Source organism: Emydura macquarii, unplaced genomic scaffold (genome assembly GCF_026122565.2).
Source record: "Emydura macquarii macquarii isolate MOO-44397 ecotype Brisbane River unplaced genomic scaffold, CSIRO-AGI_Emac_v2 contig_1363, whole genome shotgun sequence".
In the NCBI taxonomy this organism is placed as follows: domain Eukaryota; kingdom Metazoa; phylum Chordata; order Testudines; family Chelidae; genus Emydura; species Emydura macquarii.
Genome location: NW_027131500.1, coordinates 14,536,084 through 14,563,393, shown reverse-complemented (window position 1 = coordinate 14,563,393; position 27,310 = coordinate 14,536,084). Strand labels below are relative to the sequence as shown.

Here is a 27,310-nt window from a genome sequence, read left to right as displayed (position 1 = left end):
AGCTCTGCTAATCTTGTGAGAGCCATCAAAGCCCCTACATCACTGGTGTAAATGTTACAGTAGCTGTCAGGCACTTTCTCAATTGTCAAAGCTAAAGCTGACCCTTAGAATTAAGCAGCTGGTACTGGTCCCCCAACACCATCCAACACTCCCTCTCCTGCACCAATAAGGTCAGTTTTCTATTTATGAAAATACAGAAACAACTCCTTCTCCTTTGCAGGTATCAGAACCCATTATTCTACAGGCAGCTGACTCAATAGACTGGTAGAAACAAAACCCTACTGGCCCTTCTATCACTTTATCTTTCCTATGACCAAGAGCATACCTTCTGAAAAGTTGCTGATTAATATTGAGATGTCTACTCTGAGGACAGCTGCAGATAGTTCCTGAATACACAAAGAGTCATATTCCTAAAATCAAACAGTAAGATTTGCTAGTAATTAAATGTCAGAACTTAATGATGATGAAGAGGTTTCACTATTTATTCTTAAATAGGAAATAAGCATTCAGTCTTAATTTACAAAGAGTATTATAGTAGAAGCCAGAAGCAACTTAACTCTTTCTGTGATAAGAGCTTCTTAGGGGGAAAAAAAAAAAAAAAAGAAGAATCATCATCTCTAACACATTTGTTGTTTGCATCAGAACTTTGATATTTTCCAGGGAGAAAGCCCTGGAAGTCACCTTTCAAAAGCAAATGACATTTATCAGCCAATTTTCTCAGAGAATATCACTGATTATACATGACCACCACCACACTAGCCCAAAGCTAAAACAGCAGCAGAGATCTGTGGAATCACCCCAGACCTATCCTATTGTTTAGGAGTAGATCCTACTCTCTCCAAACTTTTCCTTGTTCCCTGCACAAAGCTGATTTACTGAAAGAAGAGCTAACTGATCATTTTTACATGCCTGAAATCAAACCACAGCAGAGACTTTTATCTTGTCCTGTAATTCTTAAAAGGACAAAGATCTTGAAGTCTAGTCCAATGTTTCTCAATTGGGGTTCCGTGGGAACACTGTTAGGGTTCTGCGAACAGCTGCTCTCCGCGCCGCCGAAAAAGGGAAGATGTCTCCGATTTTCCGGCGGAGGGTATCCAGTGTAAGTCTAATTTAAGTAAGAAATGCTGACCTTTGTTTATTTCGACATTTGAAGACTGTTAAGAGTTTGGGGGGTTCCGCAATTATTTATGGAGTTCAAAAGGGTTCCGTGGCCAAATTTAATTGAGAAACACTGGTCTAGTCAGTTTAAAAAAATGGGACAGAATTTCACCAGTGCAACCCCAGAATTTAAAAAAAGTTAATGTTTATAATTTTCCAAACACTTTCTTTTGGGGAAAAAGGTGCTTCTCCCCCACTACTGTCTAATTCCCACATAAACAAGATGTGGAAATGGATTACAGAGAAAATGATTATAGAGAAATGCTGTCAGATGCACAAAATAAAACTGAAACAAAAAACAAAAACAAAACAAAAAAAAAGGCGATGTTTCATTTATAGTTTTGTCAAATGTTACCATGTAAGAGAAGGTAAAATATTCATATATGCGTGATTTGACATTTGAGTCCCTTTAAGAAATAGTCTCATTTATAAGGATACCTCTGAAGTGTCTTATTGAAAACTCAACGTTTTATAAAAACTCTAAGACTCTTTTCCTTGAAAGTACTAAAAGTCTAATTATTCTAGTATCACATATACAGTCTATTAAAGGCAAGACACATGTTTGAAAAAGTAAGCAAAATTAAAATCTACATTAAAGAGAGCCAGCAAATTAACCTAGCAAATATTATTTTACAGAACAAATTGTAATACAATGTAATAGCTTTTGTGTTTCACACACCTTTCCTGCTGCATGACGATCTCCTTTAAAAATGATGCTTTCCTCATTTACTGGAGGTAGGCCTTTCAGAGACTCAATTATTACTAAAATAAAAGAAGATTTAAAACGTATTAACTTTTAAAAAGATGCATTTATGAAATAATTTTAACAAGAAGCAGTGATTGCATGTGATTGAATGTTTAATTATGAAACAGCTTTCAATAATAAAATGCTTGTTTGTTTTGAGATAGGCATACATGAAACTATTTTTCAAATACAGCTTTAACTTTTTATACATAATACATGAAAATGTATTTTTGTTTTCAGTATCAACATTTTATTAGCAAGAGCATGAGTTTATAAAAGCACCCACCCAAGAAAATTGCAGCACACAATAACTCCAACATTCTATAAAAAACCTCCCATGCAATACTGCAAACAAGAATGGCAGATTGATGGAGATTCTAGATAGGAAGAAAGGAAAAGGAAAGGTTAAGTACATGACAATATTCATAACAGTCATTCATGGGGGGGGACGAGAGTGAGAAAAAACTAATCCCGATGGAAATGGAAGAAGAAACGGAAGAAGGGGCAAAGATAGAATAGTTTCACAAACTAAGAGCCACAACAGCCAAGCAAAACTTCCCTTCTGGCTCAAAAAAATAATGTGGATCCCCTAAAAGCTTCTTATCTTTCAAGTGAGGGCTGTAGGATCATATTAAGTAGCAAGTCACTTGTTGTTACAACTACGTATAATTTGACCCTGTCAAATTTGTGGAGAAAGTGGCTTGGCAGTTTAGATTTACTTTTGGATGCAATCATTGTGAAGACTAAAGTTATGTCCTGGACTATGGATGACAGTCTTTGAAACATGCTAAAGTGTGTTGGTTTGTTGAGTGTTGGGGGCAGGCTTGTTTTTGTTTGAAAAAAATAGCTTGACTAGCTACAGTGATCAGGAATGAGCAAATAATTGCAGATTAAATGCACAACTACACAGTGCACTATTTGAATTACACTCTTAACCTCCACCATCTTCCCCCTGCCCAAATTGTTTTACAGAGTTTAAAAGAAACAAGACATACTGCTCCCATGAACACAGCAGAACTTGTTAGCTTCTCTATAAAGTTTGTTCTTCTTCAAAGATATTGGGACTTTGAAGCTTAGCTGCAGTGAAGATACCTGAGCACACATACACAGTTAACAACTTCAAAGAATTGCTACTATCTGTATTATCAAGACAACTATTTATAAACCATTATTTACAATTGTAACCACCTTCTTCAACCCCAACATACAGAGTTTGAACTACAGGACTAACTACATCACCTGGCATCTTGTTGTAAGATGGAAAACACTTAAATTATAGTTTCTCAACCTGGGATACAAGGTTATGCGAGACACAGGCGGGGGGTACCTAGGGAAAAAGAGTGAAGGGGAGGGGGGCGGCAGCTGTCGACTTCTGGGGAAGCCAGGCAGCAGCAGCCCGCTTCCCACCCGGTCCCAGCTTCGAGGCGTGTGGCAGCCCCTTGCTTCTGGGGAAGGCGGGTGGCAGCCCCCGCTTCCCTCCCAGTCATAGCCCCCAGCTGGGGAGGCAGGTGGCAGCCACCGGCTTTTGGGGAAGGCGAGCAGCAGCCGCCTGCTTCCTGCCAGGTCCCAGCTCCAAGCTGGGAGGCGGGCAGCAGGCCCCCGCTTCCCGCTGGGTCCCAGCTCCCAGGTGGGAGCCCGGTGGCAGCCTCCTGCATTTCGTGAGCTGGTGTCGCAGTAGGGTGGCAGCCACCCGTGCCCCGGCTCCGAGCCGAGGGACAGCCTCCCGCGCCCCGGCTTGAAGATGGGCAGCAGCCACCTGCCCACATCCATAGGTCCCAGCTGGCACGGAAGCCTCCTCTGCCCCAGTTCGGATTGGGTGGCAGTCACCCATCTCCCAGGCTAGCAGCCAGGTGGCAGCTGCCTACAACTTGCCCAGATGGCAGCCTCCCTCTCTGACTCAAAGCCTGGTGCCCAGAAAACTTATCAATTTCACTGCTCTATGACAGCCCCAGATTTTGCCAGTTACCTTCCTTCCCTGGCTCTCTCACCCACGCTCACCCTCCTTCCCTGTCTCTCTTTCACCCCTTCCTGCTCTCAAATCTATGGCAAAAAATTTGGCACAGTGCTTTATATTCCCCAGCATTGGCATGCTGCTCAAAGTCTCCTAGCTTTGGCCAACATCACCTCTAGCCCAGGTACATACTTAAGTTGTGCACGCCTGCTGTAAAGGTGGTAACCGTACCCACACTAGATCTGACATCTGCCATATCATGGCCTTATATACTCAGCCCTTCTTCCTACATATGGCTCATATTAGTCTGTAAATATAAAATCCCATGGAAAAGTGAGGGTTGGGGTACTTATTAAAACTTTCAGAAGTTAGGGGGTACTTGCTTCTTAAAAGGTTGAGAAACACTGAGTTAAATGACTCAATATGAACAGATGTGAAAGGCACTGCCTTGTCCCCAGTGAAGTGGATGGTTTCCTGAACACTTGTGGAAGGGAAGATGTGCAGCAATTAAATGCTGGACACTAGCTGCATGGGAGAGAAAGAAGGGAGATTGCCTGTAGGAAAGTAGTGCTCCACAGACACGGTTATAGGACTAGGCCAAATCACTGGTGGGGGAATATTCTCTCTGGTGTTTCTGTTAAATTGATTTTTGGTTATAAGCATTATCCTTTGAAAACAGTACTGTGAATACATATGTACTTGGTTTCTCCGGAGTCAGTACATCCCAGTTCACAGTATTTTTTTAAAAATAATATTGCCATCTTTTTCCTGTCTTTTTAAAAGGTCATCTCAATATCCTGCATTGTGGTAATCCTCCATTCCAGCAAAGTGCTAAACTTGTCAGAAGGGAAGCGCAGATGTGCCAAAACACTATGGCATGGAGGTTATAACTTCATGTTATGTTGTTGCTATAAATATTGAAGCTTCATTGCTTCCGCACAGTGCTGCTGTTAAAGCTAATTGTAAACTGATTAGATTCCTGACAGAGAGCTATAATACTCTATAATTGATGGGAGCTTACTAGAGTGGTATAATTGAACAGTCACTGAGCAGTAGTTTTGTTTTTTGTTTTTTTGTTTTTTTTTTAAGAAAAAAGAAAAACACCACACTGATTATGGCAATCTGTTATAGAACATTTATGATACTGCTACCTTGGAGTATTTAATGAACATCCATAGAGTATTCTTCATGTGCCTGAACACCATGCAGTCTGTGCATAGAACAGTACCAGAAGCAAGCATTTTTAAGATATACCCACCTCAAAAGGCATCTAGGATTATTTGTTTCTAAGAATTGGAATCAGATGTCTTAATTGGAGTCTTTAGGCTAACAGTATAAAAATTTGAATAAATGAGGAAAAAGGTTGCCTCTGTCTTCACAGACAAGATCAGCTCTCAGACTGCTGCACTGGGTGGCACAGAATGGGAAGGAGGCGAACATCCCACAGTGCTGAAGGAACGGGTCCAAGACTATTTAGAAGGATTGGACATTCACAAGTCCATGGGGCCGGATGCAATGCACCCGAGGGTGCTGAGGGAGTTGGCTGAGGTGATTTCAGAGCCGTTGGCTATTATCTTTGAAAGCTCGTGGGAACAGGGGGAGGTCCCTGATGACTGGAAAAAAGCAAATATAGTGCCCATCTTCAAAAAAGGGAGGAAAGAGGATCCAGGGAACTACAGACCGGTCAGCCTCACCTCAATCCCTGGAAAAATCATGGAGCAGGTCCTTAAGGAATCCATTTTAAGGCACTTGGAGGAGAGGAAGGTGATCAGGAACAGTTAACACGGATTCACTAAGGGAAAGTCATGCCTGACCAACCTGATTGCTTTCTATGATGAGGTGACTGGCTCTGTGGATGTAGGGAAGGCCGTGGATGTGATATACCTTGACTTTAGCAAAGCTTTTGATACTGTCTCACACAGTATTCTTATCAGCAAGTTAAAGAAGTATGGGTTGGATGAATGGACTATAAAATGGATAGAGAACTGGCTAAAGCATAGGGCTCAACGAGTAGTGATCAATGGCTCCATGTCTAGCTGGCAACCGGTCACAAGCGGAGTGCCCCAGGGGTCAGTCCTGGGGCCGGTTTTGTTCAACATCTTTATTAATGATCTGGAGGATGGGGTAGATTGCACCCTCAGCAAGTTTGCGGACGACACTAAGCTGGGGGGAGTGGTAGATACCCTGGAGGGTAGGGATAGGATACAGAGTGACCTAAACAAACTGGAGGATTGGGCCAAAATAAATCTAATGAGGTTCAACAAGGACAAGTGCAGAGTCCTCCACTTAGGAAGGAAGAATCCCATGCACAGCTATAGACTGGGGACCGACGAGCTGGGCAGCAGCTCTGCAGAAAAGGACCTGGGGGTAACGGTGGATAAAAAGCTGGATATGAGTCAGCAGTGTGCCCTGGTTGTCAAGAAGGCTAATGGCATATTGGGCTGCATTAGGAGGGGCATTGCCAGCAGGTCACGGGAAGTGATTATTCCCCTCTATTCGGCATTGGTGAGGCCGCATTTAGAATATTGTGTCCAGTTTTGGGCCCCCCACTACAAAAAGGATGTGGACAAGTTGGAGAGAGTCCAGCGGAGGGCAACCAAAATGATTAGGGGGCTGGAGCACAGGACTTATGAGGAGAGGCTGAGGGAACTGGGCTTGTTTAGTCTGCAAAAGAGAAGAGTGAGGGGGGATTTGATAGCGGCCTTTAACTACCTGAAAGGGGGTTCCAGGGAGGATGGGGCTAGGCTGTTCTCGGTGGTGGCAGATGACCGAACAAGGAGCAACGGTCTCAAGTTGCAGGGCGGGAGGTCTAAGTTGGACATTAGGAAAAAGTTTTTTACTAGGAGGGTGGTGAAGCACTGGAATGGGTTACCTAGGGAGGTGGTGGAATCTCCATCCTTAGAGGTTTTTAAGGTGAGGCTTGACAAAGCCCTGGTTGGGATGATATAGCTGAGGTTAGTCCTGCTTTGAGCAGGGGGTTGGACTAGATGACCTCCTGAGGTCCCTTCCAACTCTAATATTCTATGATTCTATGATTCTATGAAAGTAGAATTAGATAGCATTTCCTTTGAAGTTATTTAGGATGATGGGACACCAGCTACTGTAAGAGGAGCATGCGCATGGGGCAGATTATATCAAATATTAATACATTAGAAGAACAATTGCTTTGTAGTAGATTTTTAACAGACCTGTTCCTTTAAACAGATATGCAAGAAATTCTGTTGTTTTGAAGAGATAGTTTAATAGACAGGAAAGGAGTTCACAGGATTCTTTTAATCAAGTTATTTTTTTATGTATTTTCATCTTTGCGGAAATGGAAGTTTATTCCTTTTCTAGTCTCTTTTAAAAAAGAGTTTCACTGTATTTTAGAGTTTAGTTTATTTTTGCTGCTTTACCACACATAAATGTTTAGATCTATTCTTTATCCCAGTTAGAAGTTAGCTGCTGGCCCACAAAAACTCAATAAGCCTTTTGGGTACAACATTCAGGAATACTAAATCCAGACTCAAAGGTAAATTCTCCCCTCCAGAGGCAGCATAATGCTCAATTAGGCATTCTCACTGCCCCATCACCATCTCTTGATCATTTAATGTCTGCAAAACTGCAAAACTTCAATAAACATTTCTAAGTAGCAGCATTTTTGGCAAACTCTTTGCAATGGGACTTGAAACAATGAAGTGTCCCAGCAGGATAATGTATTAAAACTGTCCAAACTACACTGTTGGATATCTGACATACCAACCAAGTCTGCAAGCATGCTATCATAAGTAAGACTGGCCCATTTACTTAATCTCTGGGGATGTAGGGAAAATGGTCTACCTTCAACTCTCTCATTAGAAGCCAAAGTAAACAGTAAATGAACACACGAAGTTTGTGCTTAATTCAAACTCTCACAAGGGAGCAAAAAAATTCATATACACCTTTTAGCATCACAATAAACTTCCCCCATCCATCCACGTACTCTGCAGCAAAACAAACCCAAGTACCATGGCACTCTGGCATGGCAGGCAAGAAATTCTGTGGCAGTTTTAGGTACATATTAAACAGAGCAGGGGTGTGGAGAGCCATTGAACCAAACTGTAAACCCTGAATGTGACGGAAACCAGTTCAAGCATGGGTGTGCGGCAGCACTCCCAGCACCAGCTCCTATGAAAGGGAGGTTTTATTGTAGTATTCATTTTCACAGTAGTGAAGTATTACCTGTATTTATATTCTAACATTACAAATTAATTTACTATTATCAAAAATCCTCACATTTATCACATTTTTATGATCCATATGTGTGCCTCGATCTACCCACCCATTTTATACTGCTATACACTGAGTGCCATGGGGGGATAAGGGATGTCACATAGCCTGAGTTGATATGAAGGAGCCATCAAGAACTGAACAGAATCAGAACATATGAATGGGGATCTGGAAGAGAAAAGATGACTCTCAATGACTGAACATTAATGATTATGTTCTATGATTAATGATTAACATCTGGGAAGTCAAAGCAGGCTAAACATGTGAACACAGACTAGTTACAGCAAGAAACAAAACTTGCAGATTTGCACTGGCAGATGCTGCTCTGTATAATTGACATAGGCCCTGATGCCCCCATGCAGGCCAACACTTCTGGCACAGGGCTACAGCCAGATTGGTGGGACCACATCGTCATGCAGACCTCAGATAACCAATAATGGGTCCAGAACTTTCCCATAAAGAAAGCCAAGTTTCTGGAGCTTTGTGAGCAGTTTGCCCCCACCCTCCAGCATAAAGACACACATCTGACATCACTTTTGCCAGTCCAGAAATAAGTTGCTATAATTATCTGGAAGCTGACTACCTCATACTGCTACAGGCCCATTGCCAACTAGTTTGGGGTTGGAAAGTCAATTGTGGTTGGTGGTGGATGTTTCTGAGGCTATCAGGCTTGTGGTTTACCCCAAGGAGATAGGTATTGAAGATATTCCTGAGGTAATCGGTGGTTTTGAGAGAATGGGGTTTCCTAACTATGCCAGGACTATTGAACATGAATACATAAACCACAAAGGGTACTACTCCATTGTTATGCAGGCAGTAGTGGACCACAGAGGCATTTTTATGAAAGTCAATGTGGGCTGTACAGGAAAAGTTCACAAGGCCAGAATTTTTCACCACTCAGAAGTCTACATTCATGGACAGGCTGGAACACTGTTCTCACCAAATGACTGACTTAAAAGGTGTTACTGTCCCCACAGTTATTTCGGGGGATCCCATGTACTCTCTTTTGCCTTAGCTTATGAAACCATACCCTGATTTCAGAGGTCCTAGCAAAAAAAGGTTTACTTAGCAGGTGCAGAATGGTTACTGAATGTACTCTTGGAAGATTAAAAACACGTTGGAGGGTTCAACAAACCTATTCAAATGCCAGTGTCATCAATGCTGTCTGCATTACTGTGCTTTCGGTACTCTTCACCTTTGTGAAGCCAAAGGTGAGCATTTATCCCTGAACAGACCTATGACAGCGAGGGGACAATGGAACAGTAACCTCAGCCAGAAAGTAAAGATAGCACTCAGAAAATTGGTTGCACCTGGGCAACAAAAGTCAAGGATGCTTTGTGTTCTCATTATAGATTTTAATGGTCCAATGGAAGAGGGGGGATAGTACCTGTACGAATGTGCTTGAGAGGGGTCTGGGCTTGATTACCATGCAGTGGAAGTCTGAATGACACAAATAATGAATTTTGTTGGAGAAGGAGCAGAATGGGTAAACAAGACAGAATTTATTGAAATGTGAATTGCTGTACCTAGCTAAACAGAGGTATGCTGCTTGCCTACTAATGTTAAATGCTCCTGAATGTGTCTTTAGCTGTATTAACTCAAACCATGATTGCATGTGATGCAATGATAGCAATAAAAACTTTCTTGAAAGCATAACATGCTTTCTTTGTAAACATGCCTTAAAACACTCAATTTTGGGCAGGCCAGCTGCCATTACAAAACCACACACAACAAAAAGGGTACAAAAAAAATAGTTAATGCCTGACACAAACCCCATATCACTACATGTCCCCACATTATTCTCTCTCTTCTTTATACATTTTCCCCCTCACTTAGGTGAGGTGGATGGGGGTTTCCACCAGAAAGCAGTTGAAGAAGAAAGGCTGCATGGGGTGTAGCTGCCCTGCCCAGCTGCTCGTGACGCCTGAATGCATAGGCCACCCCAGCATGGAGACATCCAAACTACTCCTGGATTGAGGGTATGTTGCAGGGTGATCATGCCCTGGTGTCAGAGAGACAGTAGGAACTGGTGCTCTTGCAGCCATTATGGACAGCAGCTGCTGAAACAGTTCTCTCTGTTGAGCTCTGTCCTGCTCCCTTAGCTATCATTCCTCTTCCAAAATCAGTTTTGCAAGTGCCTGCTCCCTTGCTGAAACCCTGTCCTCCACTTGGGCGTTGAGCCTTAGTTTTTCCTCCTGTCTGTCAGCATACCATTGTTCCAATCTTTCATCCCTCTTCTTTTGGTGGTAGACCTGCTGGTCTACCATCTCAAGAACATCGACCATAATGTCATCATGGAAACACTTCCTTTTGAAATGGTGTGTGAAGGTACGTTGGGCCAGGGATCAAGTTCCTAAAGAACAGCAGGCAGTATAGGTGGAAGGTCCCGAACCAGGACAGGAAACAGAGGATTATTGGCTAAACTTCTGTGGAGGAGCACAGAATTAATTATTGTGGAATCTCAAGGACACAGAATATAACATTTCTAAAGTGAACCAACATATTGTGATGTGGATGTTTCAATCCTCATACTGTCTCAGGGGACAGCCTTGTTAATTGCAGTGACAGCCGTGCAGAGACAATGGTAAGTTTGAAATTATAACCATTTTCTGTTTCAAAAAAATGTAATAACTAAGTACCATTGGGGGGGGAGGGGGTGAAAGTCAGGTGGGAAGCAAATGTGTATAGTGCCTTACTACAAAAGACGTTTTCTGCCTTTCATATTTGGAAGACATAACTATTTTTGTGGTACCCTACTGGCAGAGGAAGATGTTATTCCAAGCAGCTGGATGGAAACCTGCGGTGGTGTGTGCAGGTCAAGTATTCAAATGTACAGTGACTGAACAGCCCATTTGTGAGTGGAGCAGACTAGTCAGCTATACCGGGGGGAGGGAGAGGGGGCTGCACGGCACCTAGGCACTGTGATACACTCAGCCATCAGTTGCCGAATGCTGGTCGCCAGGGTTATTTTTGCATTGCTTCTTACAGCAGAAATCTCTCCCATTACTGTAATAATTACATTTGAATCATACACTTACTGGACTCTGGATAGCTTCTGTCTCTACCACGTTCTCCGTAAGCTTGTTCGTGGGCTGTTCCTCGGCAGAGGAGAAGGGAGGAGCGGAAATCAGACAGCTCTTCCAAACAGAGACCAAGTATTTGCTGTCAATCCTGATCCACAGCCTGCTCTGAGACTGGTCTCATTAAAAGAGTCACTTTGTGCTCCTCACTGGGAGCCTGCTGCTGGCTCCCATCAGTCCCCATGCTGCATTTAGGGGCTAGCAGGGCACCATCACTGCAGATTAAGTTGTCATGAAGCACAGCTGGCTCCGTCCTGGGTGCAATGTCCAGAACCTGGTCAAAACAGTCATAAAATGGGCACGTTGTTGGCAAGCTGCTTGAGGTTCAGTTCTTGTCCCTGGCCTTCCAGTACTCACTAGTCAGCATCTCACTACGATCCCTGCACTGATCACAGTTTGGAAAATCTGCAGAACTGCCAGTGTTTTAGCAATCTGCTGGTACACACAGTCATTCCTGGTGTTTTTGCTAAAGTTTATAGTTTTACTGGCCTCGAATCAGAGATTCACCAAAATCTGGCTGCACTTTGTAAAAACTCCATGGCAAACTCAGGAGGATCTCTGATAGCGTGCCTGTAGATTGGTGATCGGAGGAGAATAGGGTAATGCTGACTTGAGCTGCTGGTGTTTGCCAAGGAAAAGGGAGCTTCCATTTTCAGTAGAGTGGATTGCAGGTTGTTGGGAGAGAGAGAGGACTAAGGAAGTTGTCCTGTGGAACTGTGGAGTACTTCTGGCTGATTCCCAGAAACTGAGTCAAGCAGGGCCACATCTACATTGCAAAGCAGTAGGGCTTGGATCAGATTTCCTGGCTTGACCCAACCTCGGATCCTCCATCCCTGCATGGTCCTGGGACCCTGGACCCAAACCCTGAGTTAGTGCAATTGCAGTATAGAAGCAAGAGGGGGTAGGATTGAGCCTGGGCTCAAGCACAGGCTTACACTGCAGTGTAGGCATACACAGACAGCTATATTAGGAGACAACAAGGATCTCAGAAGCACAGGAATCTTGGGACCACTGTTCCCACCAATATGGACTCAATCTTAGACTTGGCTTTATCATGTTCACCTAAAGTCTGCCATATGTTGTATTCCCATTGACTAATAAATGCCATCTTGTTTTGAAAAGGCTGCCTGCTTCACTGCAAATACTTTGCTGGTTGCATTGCTCCCTCAGAAGACAAAAACTTTCTGAGCAGTCTGATCTCAGTTGGACTCGCTGTTGAGAGCCATAGTAAGAAACAAGGGGTGCTACAGCCCAAAGGTTCAGACTCAGCATCAGGGGGTTGCATGATCCAACCTGAAAAAAGTATGGCCCTTGGGACCTGACACACTGAAAGGGTTACTCCAAGGAGACTTTTTTAAGTTCGGGGCACAGCACAGACTTTAACTCTGTGACAACTATATTTTACTATTCAGCACACCACAGACTTTTGTATTTATGATGTATTGTTACATTGTTGATGAGACGAAGCTGGAAGTTTTGCTAGTGCAGAAGGGACAGTGGAGGCTTTGGTACCCAAACGGAAGGAGGACAGTTTGAGATTGGGAGATAAACTTGTTATTTGTACTAAAAGTAGTTACTAGAAGTCTCATATAAGACTGTGGCCCTATCTTGCTAAACAGTGTTTCAACATATAGACCTTATTTACCCACAAAAATGTGTATCAATTTAATTAAATCAGTTCAGAAACTGATTCGTTAAACCAGTGCAAGTCCCTAGTGTGGGCACTCTTAAACCAACTGAAGACAACACAAGGCCATAGGGTTAGAGCCCCTTTCCAGATGAATTAAAGGGGAGGGAAAACAGAGGTGCAGAGAGGTGAAGTGATCTGCCCATGCCTCACAGCAGGTCAGAGGTGAGAACCTCTGATTCCCATTCTTTATACCATGATGCCTTGCCTAAATTATGTGAAATGCTACTTTCTAAAGTGATAATTGAAATAGCTGACTTACATTGCCATTATAAAGTTTCAAAACTGATAACCAATTGAGATTAATGGGGCAGTTCACACCTCAGCTATTGCATAAGGCAGTCTGCAAACTCGGGAAGACACCACCCCCTGAACTGGTTTACTTTTGGAAGGTTTCCTTGGAAGCCATACAGACTAGAAATGTAGACAAAATTGTTCAAGCCTGTAAAGTCAGTCTCTTAAAATTACATGTAGACAACTAAATATAAGTGACCCTCAGAAAATAAGTGACTGAAAGAGGTGTTAGGCCCTATTTTATTCCTTTTACTTCCTTCCAGAGCTCTGTATCATGGTGACTATCCTTCTAATTGAGGACAACTGAACACAACTTCCTCCCAAGACTCATTTCCACTCCTTCAAATGGCTAGAAATGCAAGGTGACTGCAAGAACAGCTCCTTTCTTTCCTTCAGCAACTGCTGTTGCAGTTTAAATCTGGTTCCAAATTAAAGAGGCTGTCAGGTTCAAATTCATTTAAAAAGAAAAACACAGCAGGTTTCCTTGTTACCAACAAAATTTTAGATTCAAATAAATTGTAATGATCTAATTTATTTTTTATCTTTTACTCAAAGAAACAAAAGAACACTAGTCAATTTCAATCGTGTTTAAGATGAGTTTCAATTCCCAATTCTCATAAATTGAAGGCTTCTGCAACAATTAGGTTTGAAATATTTTTAAAGGACTAATGTGCTCCCACAAATAAGCTTTGAGTTAGGTTTTTAAACAAGATTTCATAGAAGTATTTCTTCTAATGTCATGTGCTGTAGAAATATATGATTTCACAAGATCTAAATTCGGGGCCTATATGGACCTGAAATATCCCTTTAATATACAGTACCTGTATCTATACTTCTGCCCACTATACTTCACAATCCTACCTGGTCTAATTCTGCAACCAGCTCAATACATGAAACACTTCTGCACTTCAGTCATGCTCTATCCTATGGCTGCTTGAACTGGCAACCTGTATCTAGTCAGGGTGCCTGGAGCAAAGTAAGCAAAAAATGTGAAAAGGATGAGCAAATGCATAGTGCACTGTGACAGAAACAAAACACAAGGTTGTTTCTGTATCATCATATACTGAAGGAGAGAGAAGAGAAAGCACTTGGCCTGCGCTGCTACAGAATTTTGAAGGCTTTCCTTCACCATTCTATATATACCTTCTCCAACAATTTAAATTTAACATATGGGACTAAAAAATTTCTGATGATAATCGTTTACAGGAAGATTAAACATTTACTGCCTCAATAACTCATTCCAAATCATGAGAAAAAAGTTCTCATTTTAAAATGAGATTTGGTTTGATTTTCCTGCACTTCCCACCTAAAACTTTCACAAAAAACACAGCCACTAGACACCTCCTTCCTGTGTCTCTTGCTGGAACCACATTGTATTCATTTTGGATTCCCAATTAAGCGTTAAAGTTTGGTCACTGAGGGTATGTCTACACAGCAAAGAAAACCCACGGCTGGCCTCTGCCAACGGACTCAGGCTCACAGGGCTCAGGCTGTGGGGCTGGTTCGTTGCTGTGCCGACTTCTGGACTCAGGCTGGAGCCCAGACTCTGGGACCCTCCCACCTGCAGAGCTTTTCTTTTGCTGTGTAGACATACCTTGAGTTTTTCCATTGTCTCTTCCAGATTCTCCATTATATGTGCTGATTCTATTCAGCTTTTGATGGTATTTTCACACAAACTCAGACAGACCACATGACAACTATCCAATAACCATAGAGGGGCATTCAGCACAAGTGTTATAGTTTATCTGTTCAGCAAAACAGTTTGCATGCAATGCCCAATCTTCCCTTCCCTTCTGCAGGGCATGAAGTAAAAGGAAATAAAGGACAGCCTTAAGAAATCTGATGTTGTGGCAACACAAATCACAAAATACTGATAATATATGTACTCATACACATATAAAAATATTTACACTGAAACAAAACAAAAGAATTTTATCTTGCTTACCCAACTGCTCGACAATGCTTGAAACTGTCCCAAAGGGCTTCAGCTCAACATCCTCAGGCAGAATTATTGTCAAATCTTCAACAGGAGGTAGTTCCTGCCAATATAAAATTAATTTTCAAAATATAGTATTTCATGGTTACACATACCCTGATAAACATTGAAGACACTCACCCCTTACTAAATGATTTTAAACATTTCATTTTTGCAGTTCAAGAAAAAAAAAAATCTACAGCTAATTTATAGTAATAATTCATTCTAATAAATGGCATTCAGACAAAGTTGTTCAAATTAAAGAGCTAAAATTGCTTCAGGGCACTTTTTCTGGGTTTTTTTTTTTTTTTATAAATACTTACCACAGCACCGCTGCATGTATATTCATTACATCTAAACCAGATTTACTCAACCTGAGAAGACTAACTTGAACAGTTAAGAGGAATTTGGTTTTAAACTTCACTTTCTGGTATGAACTTTTAGATGATTATATAATCACATGTAGGTACAAGACTGGAAAATATTTCTGTAGCAGCAGACAAAAACGGAATTAAATGCAATACAGCAAAAATTAAATATCTGATTATGACAGCATAGAGAAAAGTGTATTAAACCTAAATATTATTTAATTATATAGGATGCTAATACTGCAATAAATTAGGTAGAGGAATCATTTTAAGCCTTCAGTAAGATCTCTGAGCTGTTGCCTGGAACACATTAAAACAGCCTACGATAATATTTTTAAATATTTGTTTTAGGTTTTGGGGGAGGAAGGAAGGTGTTAAGATATACAAATATAAATAAATCAGTACATGTAACACATATCTAAAGTTATATTTATACTGCATACACAGGACAGTTTTGATCCAGCTAGATCAAAGCTAGCTTGAATAACAATAGCAGTAAAGTTATAGCAGCATAAGCAGCAGCACTGAGTTATGTACCCATAGGTCCTGGGCGGGCAGAACTAACCTGTCCAGCCACCATTCTGCAACCACACCTCCTAAAGGCAGCATAGGCCTACCCGAAGAGTCACTGTAGATAACAAAAGGTTGAAAGACCCATCCTTGTACAGCAACCATTACTACCCTCCAAAGTTAAAATTTTTCTCTAAAAGCATTAACAAACTTAAAAACACTCAAAATTGTATTAATTATCCTCTTCTTCTGATTTTATTATATTGATATTGTCAGGAAGACTCCAGGTACAATTTTTCCCTATATTCCTGCAAATTTGCTACGGACCATATAGTGTTATAAGATAATTCACACATTAGTTCACTCATCCTTCAATGTCTTCTGGATTCTCTCAGGTAGAGTTCCGAAATAGTCATTAGACCTCAAAGTGCTCAAAGCTTCATTTTTTGTTCCCTCCCCTCCCGGTCCACAAACAGGAAGCACCATTATATTAAAAACCAGATAATAGCGAGGAGTCCTTTATCCAGTTCTCTAGGATGGACTTGTATGCTAAGATAAACAATTTTGATATTATACCTCCTCAACACAACCAGAGATGGACCTACATTTATAATTTTTTTGCCATATTTCAGACAATTATTGGAATGTATTTTCATCTGAACAATGAAGGAACAGCTTGAGGGGTTTTGTATAAGTACTGTGCTTCTCTTGCATCAACCTCATTAGAGGCTTTGGTAGTTGCCTGTAATACCTCATCCAACACTATTAGATCTCCTGTATTGAGATATAGTTTCATATCATTCTAAACTTAGATCTAACAAAGGTTCCCATTTTCATTGAATTTTTATATTAGCGGAAACCACACTTTTAGGAGGGCTTAGGGTACACAAAATGTATTTCAGGGATAATATAGTAACATCAATGATTACTTTATGGACCCACATAAAATACTCAGGGTCCTGGCAGAGCATATACAAAAAAAGTGCAGGATTTGGAAAATTTTACCCTTATAGTTATGCAAAAAGATACAAACATTGGAAACCAAAACATATCTGCCTGACATTTAATACCAGCCTCCCTCTACACACGAAACATTGAATTGGCCAAATTAATTTGGAAAACAAAGATTTGGGATTGGCCTAAAATAAGATAGGGATAGAAAATTAGCCAGATTGTCTCTACTTTCAATATGTAACTATTGTTTTTACTGGACTCTCACATCCCTAAATAACTAAAAACACATTAGCTTAATATATTCAATAGTTTCTTGGAGGCAGCATGTAGTCAAGATCTCCTCAGTCTTGGCAGATAAGCGTTCAATCTTGACAGGAGTTCAGCTCTTGAGGAATCAAACCCCAACAATTTGCCACCAACAAGCTATGTTCTACATTTTCTGGTTAGGACTTCTTGGCCTCAATTCTCCTTCTTAGCCCTACCGCACACAAACGATCAACTTTTTAGTTGGATTGTAAGCTCTTTGGGGCAGGGACCATATGAAGGTTACTCTGCAGCATCTGGAGTTCATCTTGATGGATCCTGCACATTCTCACTCATAGGATGGTGGAACATTTCATAGCAGTGCTCATTAGAGTGCTCGTGCCCTCTGAGAATTAAGCGTGAGGCTATAGGAGGCAGCATGGTGCTCCAGCCACCTGAGTGCCTTCCATTGCTTCCTCAGGTCTGAAATTGTAGTTAAGACTCCAAGGAAGAGGAAGATAGGCAGGAAGTCTGAATGTGGAAAGAATTGCAGGTACAGGTGAGTAACCATCATTTCTACTTTGAGATAGCGGCCTCTACACATTTCAAACTCATGCGATAGTTTGAGAAAAAGTACCATCATCTGAGAAGGTGCAATGTAGAGCCCTAATTAAACAGACTGAAGTACTGCTACCAAACTGAGCATCTGATCAGCATGCTAAGTCTATTTAGTAAAAAATGTGTGACTAGAGCTTCACGTAGCAGCTCTGCAAATTTCTACAGTAGGACTTCTGGGAGCCAAGGGCCGGGGGTTATTCACCCTGCAGGGGCTGCTCCCAATAAGTCCCGGGATTGTGATCAGATGAAACCTGGCTGGGCCTTGTGGATCCTTGCCCCCCCCCCTCTTCCCCTCCAGCTGCTCATGGCTGCACAGAAAGCCCCTCGTGGTCGCATTTGAGAACCACTGCACTAGATCACCCTTGTTCATATGTTTGTTGCCCCCAAAGAATGTTAAGATTGGTGAGGCATGATTTCCCTTTACAAATCTTTCTCCAATAAACCATATTCATCTGTGTCTGATAATTTTGTTCTTTACTATAGTTTCAAGCAATTTCACCAGTAGCGAAGTCAGGCTTACCAGCCTGTAATTGCCAGTATAGCCACTGGAACAAATATTGCTAATTTAAGCAATAGGTTACATAGCACAGTTAGTAGTTCTACATTTTCAGAACATCTGGGTGAATACCATCTGGGTCCTAGAGACTTATTACTGTTTATCATTTTGTTCCAAAATCTCCTCTACTGACATCAATCTGTGACAGTTCCTCAGATGTGTCACCTAAAGAGAACAGCTCAGCTGGGGGAATCTCCCTCACATCCTCTGTAATGAAGACTGACGTAAAGAATTCATTTAGCTTTTTTGCAATGGCCTTGCCTTCCCTGAGTGCTTAGCACTTCAATCATCCAATTGCCCCACGGATTATTCAGCAGGCTTCCTCATTCTTATGTACTTAAAGTTATGCTGCTTATATGTGTCTTTTGCTAATTGATCTTCAAATTCTCTTTTGGACTTGCCTAATTATACTTTTACTCGACTTGCTAGAGTTTATGTTCCTTTCTCTTTTCCTCATTAGGATTTCTCTTCCAATTTTTAAAACATGTCCTTTTATCTCTAATCACCTCTTTTACTCTGTTTAGCTGTGGTGGCATTTTTTTTTTTTTTGGTCCTCTTTTTTTTTTAAAAATTATTATGGTGTTCAAAAACTTTCCATGCCGGCATTTCACTGGTCACCATTCCTTTTAATTTGTGTTTAACTAGCCTTCTCATTTTTGTGTAAATCCCCTTTTGAAAGCTGAATGCTACTGTGGTAGGTTTCGTTAGTTTCTCCGCTACAAGGGCACTGAGTTTAATTACATTATGGTTGCTATTACCGAGTGGTTCAGAATTCACCTCTTGGACCAGATCCTGTGTGCCACTTAGGACTAAATCTTAAATAATCAATTCTGGTTCTTTTCAGCGAGCGAAAGCCATAAACCACTGATCATTTTATTTTAAAAAAGTGATTTTACAAAACTGGTAAATATATTAAGTTAATATATTTAATATGAAAACTGAAAGAATGTGGAAAGATAGCTTTCATAATATACTTACGTCTTTTGTTTTAACATGGTAAGATGTATTATCCTTTCCATTTTGCTTATCACCACCTTCAGCAGATACAATTGTAAGAGAACACGAAGAAGAGGAAACAGAAGACGAACTATCCGAATCCGTATCACTGCACAAGACAAAAAACAGAAGTTATAAATCTCTAGTTCTCTTTGTAAAAGTATTCCTATGCTACAGTAAAATAAGGCTTCAGAATTATACTTTAATCGGTTATCCTTGGATAACTCAAATAAGGCCACAACATAAGGTTAGACCAGTTACCAGCAACAGAACAAAACCCACATCTTTCTTAGATGGTAAACTCTCTAGGTCTAGGAGTGTTTACATAGTCAAGACTAAGGCCCTACTTTACTAGGCTTCCTGAACACTATTATAGTATTAATAAATTCACTTTATGCAAAAATATTGCTGTTACAAAACGAATTTAAATTTATGTGGAGGTATTTTTTGTTTATGTGCAGGTGTTTTATGTCATCTGAGCATAGGACAAAATTAAACATTAGTTTAAACTGTTTGCTACAGAGTACACAGCAATCCTTTCTGTACAAACAACAAAAATATGAACATGGAGTCTAACCCAGTCAAGCAAATACTTGCCCCCAAAAAATACACCTTGCACAATGCTCTGAAGGTGAATAATTCCTACCTCTTATAGATAAGGAACCATTTTCATGGTCAATGACAACTGCCTGCAAGTAGCCTCTCTTCTATATTTATGTATTTACAGATTTAACAATTTCACCTGTCACAAAGATGCACAGGGTACAAGATGTCTTTAAGGTAGCCAAGTCCTTAAGCATTAGACTTTATAGATAAGAAACAACACCTTGACTTGCAAACAGAAATAGATGGGAGGCCAATGCAGTTCAAAGAGTTTATGGTGCTCAGTTATAACGGATGTAGACACAGAATGTTAGGATCCATTAGAAAACGGATAGATAAGACAGAAAATATAATGCCTCTATATAGATCCATGGTAGAGCCACATCTTGAATAGTGCGTATGGATCTGGACATCCTCTCTCTAAAAAGATGTATTAGCACTGGAAAAGGCCCAGAGAAACACCACTAAGATGATCAGAGGTATGGAATAACTTCTATATGAGAAGAGAATAAAAAAACTGGGACTTTTCAGCTCGGAAAAGAGGTGACTAAGAGGGGATATGATAGAGGTCTATAAAATCTTGACTGGTCCAGAGAAAGTGAATAAGGAAATGTTATTTACTCACATAACACAATCAATATTATTTCATATAACACAAGAACTAGGGGTCACCTAACGAAATTAATATTAGCACATTTAAAACAAACAAAGGAAGTACTGCTTCACACAACACAGTCAACATGTGGAACTCATTGCCAGAGGATGTTGTGAAGGCCAAGAATATAATAGGGGTTCAAAAAAGAACTAAATAAATTAATGGAGAATAGGTCCATCAAAGGCTATTAGCCAGGACAGCCAGGGATGTAACACTATGCTCTGAGTGTGCCTAGCCTGTCTGCTAGAAGGTGGAAGTGGATGACAGAGGATGGATCATTCAGTGATTGCCTAGTCTGTTCATTCCCCCTGAAAAACCTGTTGGCCACTGTTGGAAGATGGAATATTGGACTAGATGGACCATTGACCTGCCCCAGTATGACAGATCTTATTCCATTGAGCAGACAAGTTCCCAGGTTCTCCATTAGTCAGTTTCTGAACCACCTTCAAAGACGGCCCTGAATGCACTGTAGCAATCTGACCTGGACATTGGAAATTTAAGTCTGAGCATGGCACTGTCTGCAACTAGGGAGAGCAATCAACTGTCACGATCCATTGTCCAAATTACTTCTCCCCCACAAACTACCTTTTCCAACTTCAACCAACTCTCTCAAAGCCAATTTCATCGTATTCTCAAAATCTATCTTCAAGATCTGATGAAAGACAGAGCAAAGTATCAGCAGCAAAATGACTGTACAGTAGAACCTGAGTTATGAACACCAGAGTTACAAACTGACTAGTCAACCAGACACCTCATTTGAAACCAGAATACACAATCAGACAGCCACAAAGAAAAAAAAGCAAACAGTACAATACTGTGTTAAACGTAAACTACTAAGAAAATAAAGGAAAGAAGTATTTTTCTTCTGCATAGGAATGTTTCAAAGCTATATTTAAGTTAATGTGCAGTTGTAAACTTTTGAAAGAACAACCATAACGTTTTGTTCAGAGTTAAAACATTTCAGAGTTACGAACAACCTCCGTTCCCGAGATGTTCGTAAATCTGAGGTTCTGCTGTACTACAGCTTAGGACTCTTTACAATTTCCCAAACATACACTAAAAGGAGGATAACAAAATGGAATCTCTAGGAAGCCAAAGAAAGATTCAAGACAAGTGCCATCAAATTTTTTGGTGTCAAGAGATGACTTCTTGAGCATAAGATGACCCACAACTTGCTTAAGGTATTTTTCCTTTAAATAATGGACCTTCAACCTCTGCACTAACTTTTACCAGACATAATTCTATATAGGTTTTTTTATACCACACCCATCACTGTGGTATCTGATCACCTTCCAGTAATGCATTAAGAAAAATGACTACACATCTGTCACTCTTTGTTATCTCATCTTCTCCCCTGAGGAAGAAGAATGTATTGTGCAATGTCTTGTTTGGGGGTTTTTTTGTTTGTTTGTTTGTTTTAAATAAATATACCTGTTACTATGTGTTTTTATTAGAAAAGGCAAGTCACAGAAATGAGCCTTGCACTTGGAATGGAAAGTGATGATGTTTGTGATGGTCCTTAGTTTCGGGGAAGCACACTCTACAGTTGTGGACTACTCCCCCTCCCCCCAAGAATCGGTTGTCTCCCTCACAGATTAATTTTACTATTATTGTTGGAGAGTTCCATTATACCAGAAGAGCAGGTAGCTGTTGGCCACGATATTTGTCCTGGACCTTTAGATGATGTTTTAAATATCTTGGGCGCAGGCCATGGAGTGCTTTAAAGACAAGGACTGAGACCTTGAACTTGATTCAAAATTATATGGGAAACCAGTGCAAAGAACAGGTCTGCTGTGCTCAAGATAACTTCTGATGCTGCACTGCAGTGTTTTGTTCTAGATCAGGAGCTCTCAAACTGGGGGTCATGACCCCTCAAGGGGTCGCAAGGTTATTATGGAGGAGTAGCAAGCTGTCAGCCGCAGTGTGCGCCAGTAAGGGTGGCATGGCATGGGAAAGGTTATCACTTTGGGGGAGAGGGGGAGGAGAATCACAGCCTGAAATATTTTCAGAGGAGTCCCAGTAAAAAAGTTAGGAAACACTATCGACAGCAGGGGTTCTCAAAGTGCCAAAAGCTTCATGCCCAGGTATACTGCATTGCTGTTCAGTCAAAAGATGACAAAGCCATGAACAACAGAGGCCAAGACTTTGTACACTAGGATGGGATGGAGTCTCCTAGCCAAATGGAGAGGGTAGAAAGCATTACTCATGGTTGTATCAAAGTGTGCATCTCATAGCTAGTAAGTTGCAGCTCCCCATGCATGCTCAGCACCTCAGTACACAAAACCAACAGGTCAGCATGTTTCTCTTCTCCTGTTTTGATAGTGAATCTATAGAATGATTTAAGTCAGTCGGATCTGACCTTATTCACAAAGCAGATGGAAGATTCCTTTCATTAATTGCACTATACTTCTGTTCATATCTGTACTTACAAAATGAGTCTTTTCTCAGTTGTGTTTCATACACCAAAGAACAGTTCTGCAGGCCTGGACTAGATACATTTTTACCCTTCACTATAGCTTCAGCATAGTTATGAATGTTAGAAGTCCTCTAAATCAACTCTTCCAAATTTGTCCACCACGATCCACCAATACTAGAGCAAAAGGTTGAGGGCCCATTGTTAAAATGAAGACCCTACCCACTAACCAACCCCACAACAAGCAGAGATTAGATTTTGGCTTAAAATGCCACTTGACAGTTAACATCCTGCCTTTCATTTTACATTGATTGACATGTTCACATTTTCAGCAATTAGTGCTTAGGGGTGGGCGGGTCTCCTTTATAGTCCCTTACCACAGGGAGGAGGACTGGCCTGGCCAGGCCAACAACTGCGAGGAGGAGGAGGCACAAACCACATCCAGACGCGGGCGTGTGGGCAAAGCCAGGCTGACCATAATAACTGAAACCACGTGAACGGGGCAATGCATGATTTTTTCCTGATTGTGGAGACTGACGACAGGCCTGGTCTGCGCTCCCGCAGGTCGCACAAGGGTGAAACTGACCAAACCCTCCGCTCAGTTTCGGGGCTGCTGCTGCTGCAAACCCCGGCACTGAGAAGAGCTGCGAGCGCCGCCGGCTTGTCACTGGCAGAGGAGGCGGCGGGCGCAGGCGACAATTGAGCGCAGGAACGAGAATGGGCGGCAGCACTTGAAGGCGGGGACAGTGTCCGCCAGGGGCGGGGGGGGGGGGGGGCAGCTAGGCTAGAGGCGTCGCCGCTCCCCGGGTGGACCGGGCCACCCGCCCCAGCGCTACGCACCTGTCCGAGTCAGAGCTGTTCTCCCCCGGCTGCTCCTCCTGCAGGCCCTCAGCGCCGGGGGCTCCTCCAGCTGCCGGCTCCGAGGCCTGGCCCTGGCCCTGGCCCTGCTCCTCGCTGCCCTCGTGGCCCTGACTCGGCTGCGGCCCTCCGGCGCTAGGACTCCCCGGAGCCGGCACGTTATCAACCTTCAGCGTCTCCAGCTGCGCTACCACCTCCATGTCCTCCTGCCCGCGAGACCGGCCCAGCCGGTCGCTCCCCCCGCCCCGCAACACCACGCGGCTAACGGTCACGCTTGTCACAATCTCACCCTCTCCCAACAACTACAGCGGCGGCTCGCGCTTTCCTAAACGTGTGTAGCGGTGAGGGGGCGGAGCCGCTCTCTTTGGATCAACCGCGGCAGCACCAGCGCGCATGCGCCTCTACCCCTCGAGTTCCAATTCGTCCGGACTTTTTTCTGTGTGCGTGCGCATGCGCAAAATGCTAGCCCCGGGGACGCAGCTCCGCAAGGACTGGAGCGCTACGCTAGTCCCGCCCCTCTCCCCCGCCCTCACTTATGACCACGGCATGGGCGGGGGCAGCCGCTTTGTCCTGTCAGTCAAGGTGAGGAGGCGGGCCCAGGTGCACGTGGACAGTTTCGGCCTCCCGCCACTGAAACTGCAGATTGTGAGTGTGATTCTTTGCATTGACCCAGTTCTCTGAGCAGCCCCCAGCCTGCAAGCTGCTACATGATTCCACACACAGCTTCCAAGGCCCCAGCCCTACCTGGTTACATACCACCCCCAGCTGAACCCACAAAGCATGAAGGAGAGGGAAGTGTGGGAAATTAGCGCACTCAACCCTGTCAACACTGCACTGTGGGATGGGCAGAGACCTGGCACAACATGAGGGCAGTAGTTGCATATGCCCCCAAGTTGGGCCGTGGCCTTGTACCCATCCCACAGTGCAGTGTTGATGGGGTTAAGAAGTGCATAACAACTCACAGGTTGCGGTAGGCCTCCAGGGCTATTCGCACAGTGCATTGCTCCTTTTGCTGCCTGATCTTTACCCAATGAAGGTATAAAGGTCCCTGAACCCACATAGCCAGAGCTGCAAGCATGGAGCCCAACTTGATGTATCATGACCTCCTCCTCCTCTTCAACCCTGCGGGGCTCATCCTATGATGGGACAGCACTGAGGGAAAGGGTGAGAAATCAGCAGGCATTTTAGAGGAAGTCAAGCATGTTATTCTGCACCTCTAGCCTGTGGACCTGGTTGAGGAAGCCTTGCCTGTGGAGGACTCTAAGCCATGGCAGGAACCAGGTTCCATGTTGGTAAGTTTTGCAAAACACCCCCCCACACACACTCTCTCTAACAATATCTTCTATTGCTTCAGTACTAGATGCCTCAGGGCTAGACCCCACAGTCCACCCCAACATGGACCCTCAGCTAGACATGGCTGTGAATCAATTATTTTATTGATATCCCATGAATCACAAAGCATTTAGCAAAACTGTAAAGCTTATTAAACAAGCAGTCATGGTGGCCCTGGGTCTGTGCATTTCTCAGACAGCACTGACAAGCAATACTTCCTGGGCCATGCAAAATGGGGGACACGGGGGGACAGAACAGTTTCATGACACATGGCTGTGCACCACCCTTCCCCTTAACGAATGGGAGCTTCACAGAAGGGGAAATGGGGTGAGGGCTGGCTTGTGTGCAGGCCCCCTAAGTCTGGGAAGGGAAAGAGAACCATTTGGTTTTCTGAAGAAAGTCAGAGCAGTCCACTCTTTCTGTACCCATTTCAAATGTTTTGCACCATTTCTAGTCCCTAGTGTCTGTCATCTCCCCACGCGGAGCAGTGATCGGTGAAGCATCCACTGCGATAATTGCACAAACCCAATGCCGTGTCCCTTGGCAAAGGAGTGGCAACTGACTTGTGGTGTTATTTCACACATTCAGGGAAGAAGATACACTTCTGCAATGAATCCCTGTTTCCCTGTCCCTGGCAGTTCTCTAGTCACGGGCCAGACTTTCAGGTAGTGCAGAGGAGACTAGGGGGTTTGGGTTGCTGACTTCTGTGATTCTGTTCCTCCTGCCTGGGAAACCCCCTCTTCTATCTTAGAATAAAGTCAGTTTTCTCTCAAATCACCACCCAGTTCTGTAAGCATAATTCAGCAAACTTTTGGTGTTAGAAGAAATTCCAGCTGGTTCAACAAGTTTAACAGCAGTGCAAATTTGTTTGCTCATCTTCACACCTCAGCAATATGTGGAGGGGTTACCATCAGCAGCATGAAAATCTCTCTGGGCTAGATGTTCAGGTGTCCTCCACAGGATTGGAAAGCCACTTCTCTTTTCCATTATTTCACCAGCAAGTCTGCTGTTGTAGGAGGGGGAGATTTTGATAGCCTAAAGCCCAGTAACATGCCTAGACCTCTGCCAGTTGCTGAAATACCAGTTCTTTTGCTCATTGCTGAAAACAGCTAGAAAGGCCATTTCTGAAGCCTTATCACAACTAACAGACCAGGAGGGGAGTGGGGGAAGAGAATGACAATAAAGAGTAAACATGACCCTGTGCCCACCTGATTTGAGCTTTCTTTTCTGAAGCGTGCAGTTGTGCAAGGCGGAAAGTCTGGCAACAGTTAACTGTTGCTACACAGCTGGCTAACTGATGGAAAACTCTACACTACAGGCTGAAAACTCCACACTTAGCTTTTGCTCAGCAGTTTTTTTGATGAACAAGCTCTGTAATACTAATAAATTGGGTATAAAAAGAGGGATATATCTGAGCTTCGTGAACACTTGCACACTGCAACAGAAGGCTAGCCACTGGACAGCTACAGAAATCCACTTGAGACCTTCTCAAGACCTTGGATAATTATAAATCAGGGATTAATTTGGGGTATTATACTAATCTGTTACAGACATCTGTAAATGCTGGAGACTAAATAAAGTAGAAGCTTTCAATGAAAGCCCTTTTGCTTGTCTGCTTGCATCAACTATCTATCAGATAGACAACTATCTATCAGCTAGCTGTGTCTCCATCAATTTATTTCCTGCCCCCATCTCTCAAAAACTAAAGTTACCAAGAGCTTTGGGTTCAGCAAAACCCCAGGTAACACTGTGTCCTCCAAGTGATGGCCAACCTCCTGAAGGAAGAAAAGAAAAAAAAGGAGACTTGTACTGTTACACCTGAAAGAACCAAACTCCACCCCAAGCAGGCCTTTGATGCATGTAAACATTACAACATGTTAATAAAAGTAATGCAGGTATCTTACCAGTTTTAACCTCAACTACTTCTTTGTTGGCTCCAGAAATAGTCTGAAGGAAGGTGGCTGTAAAAGCTGCACTCCTGGGATTCTAAAAGGTATCAGTATTGTGACCTTTAGCGCACAGTTGCTTTATGTGGGAGGGAAGTAGGTATCTTCCAAGCAAAAACA

The 27,310-nt window shown here is 42.6% G+C and overlaps 1 protein-coding gene across 1 annotated transcript in view; it reads right to left on the bottom strand.

Annotated features, from left to right (window-relative positions):
* The window catches only part of NAF1 (nuclear assembly factor 1 ribonucleoprotein), a 60,371-nt gene extending 36,015 nt beyond the window's left edge, over nucleotides 1-24,356 (bottom strand). Inside the window, exons 1-4 of the mRNA XM_067551802.1 lie at nucleotides 23,895-24,356; nucleotides 19,366-19,492; nucleotides 15,109-15,202; nucleotides 1,838-1,920 (exon numbers count right to left, since the gene is read on the bottom strand). Of these exons, the coding sequence (XP_067407903.1) occupies nucleotides 1,838-1,920; nucleotides 15,109-15,202; nucleotides 19,366-19,492; nucleotides 23,895-24,112 (522 nt within the window). The 5' untranslated portion in view covers nucleotides 24,113-24,356. The remainder of the gene's footprint in view (nucleotides 1-1,837; nucleotides 1,921-15,108; nucleotides 15,203-19,365; nucleotides 19,493-23,894) is intronic.
* Between the last annotated feature and the right edge of the window lie 2,954 nt (nucleotides 24,357-27,310).